The sequence below is a fragment of the Phaethon lepturus genome, unplaced genomic scaffold, assembly GCF_000687285.1.
Source record: "Phaethon lepturus isolate BGI_N335 unplaced genomic scaffold, ASM68728v1 scaffold45220, whole genome shotgun sequence".
Classification (NCBI taxonomy): domain Eukaryota; kingdom Metazoa; phylum Chordata; class Aves; order Phaethontiformes; family Phaethontidae; genus Phaethon; species Phaethon lepturus.
The window spans coordinates 44,119-49,562 of NW_010513427.1; the positions used below are offsets into that span (position 1 = coordinate 44,119).

The 5,444-nt window shown below is 43.5% G+C and overlaps 1 protein-coding gene across 1 annotated transcript in view; it reads right to left on the reverse strand.

Annotated features, from left to right (window-relative positions):
- The window catches only part of LOC104623093 (ras-like protein family member 11A-like), an 8,993-nt gene extending 6,031 nt beyond the window's left edge, over positions 1–2,962 (reverse strand). Inside the window, exons 1-2 of the mRNA XM_010290072.1 lie at positions 2,622–2,962; positions 1,158–1,214 (exon numbers count right to left, since the gene is read on the reverse strand). Of these exons, the coding sequence (XP_010288374.1) occupies positions 1,158–1,214; positions 2,622–2,766 (202 nt within the window). The 5' untranslated portion in view covers positions 2,767–2,962. The remainder of the gene's footprint in view (positions 1–1,157; positions 1,215–2,621) is intronic.
- Between the last annotated feature and the right edge of the window lie 2,482 nt (positions 2,963–5,444).

Below are 5,444 nucleotides of genomic sequence, written 5' to 3' on the forward strand. Positions count from 1 at the left end.
CAACATACTATTCTCACTCTGTAATGCATTGGAGAAAAAAGAGCAGGTACTTCCAGACACTGACTGTGCTCTGCCTTATACCCAACTGAAGGAGAAGTATGGTTGAATGATCACAAATGCACTGCCACCTGTTTCTTATTTCTGGCATATTTGTTTCTTCTACAGCATAGCTGTTGGGCTGGTAGCTTAATGAGAAAAGCATGTGGTTCTCAGCAATGTCTCTGGCAGCAATTCAATGCAAAGCTCAGAAGTCGAACTTGATATACAGTCTCCCATAGAAGAGGTGAAGGAAAAGAAAGAGAAATAGTGCAGCCAACCATCAAGGTTGCTTAGGGTCACTGAGAGGGAGCTGTAAGGAGGAGCTTTCAGATTGCATTTCATCGGACAGGCAGAGATCAAAGGTGTCTTGTACTGCCATCTCCTTTCCTAACTCATCATTCTAAATTCAGCATGCATCTCCAAAGTGAAGCAATCACTGCTTTGAATCCTGTCCTCCTTCACCCAAGAACTGTGAGATGGCCTCTGTGTGGGATGTGCTAGTAGGTATGAGCACAGTGTATGTAGATTCTTTCCACAGCGCTGACCAATACAGCGGGCACTTTCTTGGAACAGAGGCTGTGAATTAAACAGTTCACATGGACGCATCCTCTGAGGTGTCAGGATTAAACAAGAAATGCAGTAGAAGCCGTTTGCATGGTCACTTTGCTTATCTTATGGAAAGAAGACTTCAATTTGGAAGTCTGCCTTGTCATAAAAGCCACTGAAAAAAGGGAGTACGCAGGAAAAGTTCTGAACTGGCTTTTACGCACTTTGGAATTCCTCTGGCTTCCCTGGGGTTGAAGAGAGAGCAACGTTGGGTTTCCGCGGTTTAGTTGATATGCAAGTTGTTCCTTGAGTCTGCATTTTAGTATAGGTATGTCCCCAAGCAAACCTTTTATTCTGATCCTTTTCCATCAAGTTGGAAAAAAAAATAGCTAAAAGGATCATAAATAATGAGCCTTTGATTTATTGCTTTCATAGCTTGAGGCTATTAACTGAAAATATGCACCTTATGGACATCTAACACTGCTTGGCTTTCCTGTAATATGCACCAGTCACAAAATTGAGTAGATTTCTTTTCAAGCCATCTGCAGTACTGCAGTAGAAAGCAGACTCACCAGTATTGGCTTCATAGTCTCCAATAAATCTCTTTGTGAGAAAGCGCACAACCAGAGCTGTAAAACAATGAAAAAAATATGGGCCTTTAATGTGAACCAAAATCAATCTTTGTAGAACACATGTAATATCTTACTGGAAGAGTTAGTATAATATGAAACCAAGTTAATCCTTGAATTGCTCACATATTATTCTGCAAATGCTTCTCTCAACACTCACAGGAGGTTGGCTGCGATACCTAATGCAGAGTTTTTTGCAACTTGTATTGAAATTACTCCTTAGATTCAGTGTGGTGATTCAGTGTAGGATACGGAGGCGTGTTTGTTGTGATTGCAGGTATAAGAATCTGACCTTTGGTTTGAAATAATTTAGAAAAAGCAACAAGCCAATAAACTGAAACTAACCCAAAGACCACCATTAAGACCTCTGTGTCATACAAGAAGTGAAGCTGATGGATGTAATGGTTCTTCCCAGCCTTAAAAATCCTCAGTCCTCCTCATGAAACCCATTAGTGGTATCTAATCACATCCAGCAAAGAAACTGCATGTGCTCTGCACACATGGGTCATGCTGCAGCGCCCTGGGCCGCCCTATTCATCTTAACCTGCGGTGCTTTGTTATACTGTTGGATTAGAACATTTTCCTTTTTCTTGATCCCTTTATAACACTTAAAATCCTGTCATGGCAACAGTAACTTATATTCCTGTAGTGCTTTCATCTCAGCAGATTCCTAATCATTTTCAAAACCATCTAGTTAATAGCTGAATAAAAGGGTTTATTCTGCAAACAACTCTATCACAGATTTCACTTAAAATAATAATTTTTCTCACAGTGTATACTGGGTTGCCTCTTTAGTACCCTTAAATGAAATTGACTGTGCAGCTATCTTCAACAAACTACTCAAAAATAATATGAAAACGTGGCTGCTTCAAATAGAAAGCAATCAAGCATTTTACTGAGTGCTGTGGAACCTCAGATGTACTAAAACAGATCTGGCCTTAATAATTTCTGAAATCATGAACCATACATTGAAAAGCAATAATGCTCGCTTTACCCTCTTTTCTTCTCCTCTCCTCTGGAGAATAATACAGGAAGACACATCTTGTACGCTGTCATTTGTCTGCAGAGCATAAAACGTTTACAACAGGAGAATAAAATTTTGGGGGTGTGGAAATTTAGACGTGGTTAAATAATTTGCACGAGACCAGGTAGAATCATTTGCGAGTATGGTGCTCAACACAGTGCCCTCTCCTCTTAACTGCCACCTCACCTTGGCCGCTCACACAGACCTACAGCAGATCTGCCTCAAAATTATTCAGCGCGTTTTCCAAAAATAAAACCCCCAAACAAACTTAAAATGTTCAAGCTGCAACAGTTAACGAGTTTTCGCAGCCTTGGGTCGCAGCTGCAAATTAAGTGGTAAGTGCAGCAGCAAGAAAAAGCATGGAACTATACCTGTGGACTTACCTGTCTTGCCAACGCTACTGCCACCCAGTACCACAAGCTTGATGATTTTGTTGGGCACGCAGTCTAATACAGGATACTCTGGTATGGGGAGCAAGAGAAAGTTAGTAGAATACTGTGACATAGTATCCTGAGAGATGAGACGCATGCCAGAAGTGAGAGCCGTTCAACTCCAGTAGGAGTTGGGGGCGAAAAGACGGAAAACAGCTTCTCGGCGTCTGTTGTTGGCTGTATATCCTTGGATAGAGAAGCCTTCTCATTTCATTTAAGTAGCTTTCCTGAAGAATGTTAGAGCGACTGGCCGCCTCTTCCCGATGCCTCTGCTCAGACAGCAACTCTGGAAAGCAGAAGGGAACTTTTTGATCAGCCCCCGTGAAAACTGACTCCTCCATTCCCCAGCCAATCACAAGTGAAACCATGACATTCCTCCAGCCGGGCACCGCGCGTGTGCCTCCATCAGCCACGCTCCCTCGCTCGCTGCTTTATCTCCCCGCTGCCTGCTTTATGTGCTGTCCCTTGGCTCTTTGCTAAAACGAGATTCTTCTGTTTTACAGTCATCACGGTAGCGTTTTCAGCGAGATACCGTCACTCCCATGCTCTGCTCTAATTCCACTTTGAATAATCCCGTTCTGCCTGTCTAGTTTCTCTGCATTTTCAATTGGCTCCAGCTCCATGCGCTGTTGTTCTCCCTGTCCTATTGTGTCCTGCACTTGGGCCCCTTCAGGGTGCTGAAGATGATGGGACGCTCCTCTTCACGAAAACAAACACATTTTCCCCCCCCGCAGTGTTCAGGCAGCTGTGGGTTATTCCAAAATACTAGCTCACACATGTATCCTCCAGGACACATTTGATGTGCTGGTTTATACATGTTGTTAGTCTTAATGGCCCACTGGAATGTGGGTTAGCATTGGCTTGGGACACTGCAGTTTCTCCAAACATGGAAAAGTGAGTTTAGGGCTGGCGACAGACTTGGGAAGGGTGAGGAAGGACACGGTATCCTCCAGTGGGATGAGCCAGACAGAGGGAATGAAGAGGGAATGAAGAGAGAATGACTTCTACAGGAAAACCCAGCATAGTTATAAGGCAGCTGGCGGCTGCAAGGTCTGCGGGGATGACAGCATGTAACCATACACTAGCTACCATCAACTCTCAGTTATCAAGGATAATGGGGAGGGGAAAAAGAAAGGAAGAGCAGTGGAGAGGGAATGACTCAGATAAAGCAAAACTGCAAATAATATAAACCAGATGTAAATTAAACTATAGAAAATATAGTTAGAGCATTCATCTTTGAAAAGCTTCTCAAGAGAGGTCTGCAAGGGGCAGGAGCAGCTTTAGGCAGCAGTGGGAAGAGGCGAGCCTGCCTGGTGCAGGCAGCATACTTCTGCGACGCGTACTCTGTCACGCTGTGTGGGAGACTTGGATATTAACGGAAAGTGGCACCACAGCTAATCCACCCACAGGTCATGGAGACCTGAGGATGCAGATTTTTCCTGTCTTCTGTACGCTCCTAGCAGGCAGAAGGTAGGCATGGCTCATTACGTAGAGGCTGCAGCCACCAAAAAGCTTCTTTCACGCCTCTGCTTTCACTCACAGCATGCACACGAGTTCTCCCCAGCAGCTTTTGGAGGCCAGGGGTACAGATGCGAGCTAGCGCAAGAGGATGGGAAATCGGGCCACATCTCTTACTACCCCTTCCCAAAGCACTGGGGGCCGGGTTGTCAAATGATCTCAGTTTCCACACCAGCATCACAGGAGGACGTGCTGAGTGTAACTGGCTTTAGAAAAATGCAGCGTTGGTGCACAGCAGTCCACTGAAATAAGCGCAAGATTCAGAAAATTTATGGATGTGTCACTTTTCTAAGGCTCTGTTTCCCCTCTCAGAACTACTTCTGAAGTAGCATTTGTGCGGAATGCTGTGTAAGCACCAAATGTTATTACTTTGACCATCATGACAGTCAGCTGATGAAGAGGTAGAACAAAATGTCTGGAGGGCTACCCAGCTCATGGTACTGGGAGGGAGCTGACAGATCATGTGTCTTTTGGGACATGGCTCCTATGTGAATGGTTTTCAAATCTTCCAGTGTGAATTTTCTTCCAGATTTTTGTGAACACCCAAACACTGAAAATCTTTTCCAGGAAATTTCATTACCAGGATGCTTTAAATCTCACACAAGTTTCGTAAGAACAGGGAAAATGAGAGGAGGAATAGGAAAATGCTCAAAATCTTGTGGTCAATTAACAGGGCACTTTGAAATGTGTTATTGAGCTGGACACATTATAAATTTTGGGATTAGCTAGCAGCAGTATGTAACTGTCCGCCTCTCTAAGTGTAGGATGTTGGAACCTGTTACCATTTGCTATTAAAAGCATATGTTAGTGAGTAATATGAAAGTATTCACCACAATAGCCTTCCTATAAAAACAAACAGTAATATATCTATCAGCTTCTAGGTGGCCAGAAGAGTTTCAGCTCAGGCTACAAAGCCAGGTAAGTTAAGCAAGATCATGGAGAATATTCTATATGAGCAAAGGCATTCCTAGAAGAATACAGATCTGCTGGCTTGCTCCAAAAGAGAGGCAACAAAATCAACTGAAACACAAGTTGAAGTCCTTTTGATAACCAAATGTTGTGCCAATGCTGAGGAACTCTGGAAGGATCTCACAAAAACAAGCGGGTACACATAAAGTTGGCAGGTGAGCTTTAGTCTAGATGAATGTAAGGTAAAGCATCTAGAGAAGAAGAATATAAACTGTGCTTAAATGATGTTGAACTTGGATGTGGCACTCATAAATTAGGGAAGAGACCTTAGAGTCATTGCCGGCAGTT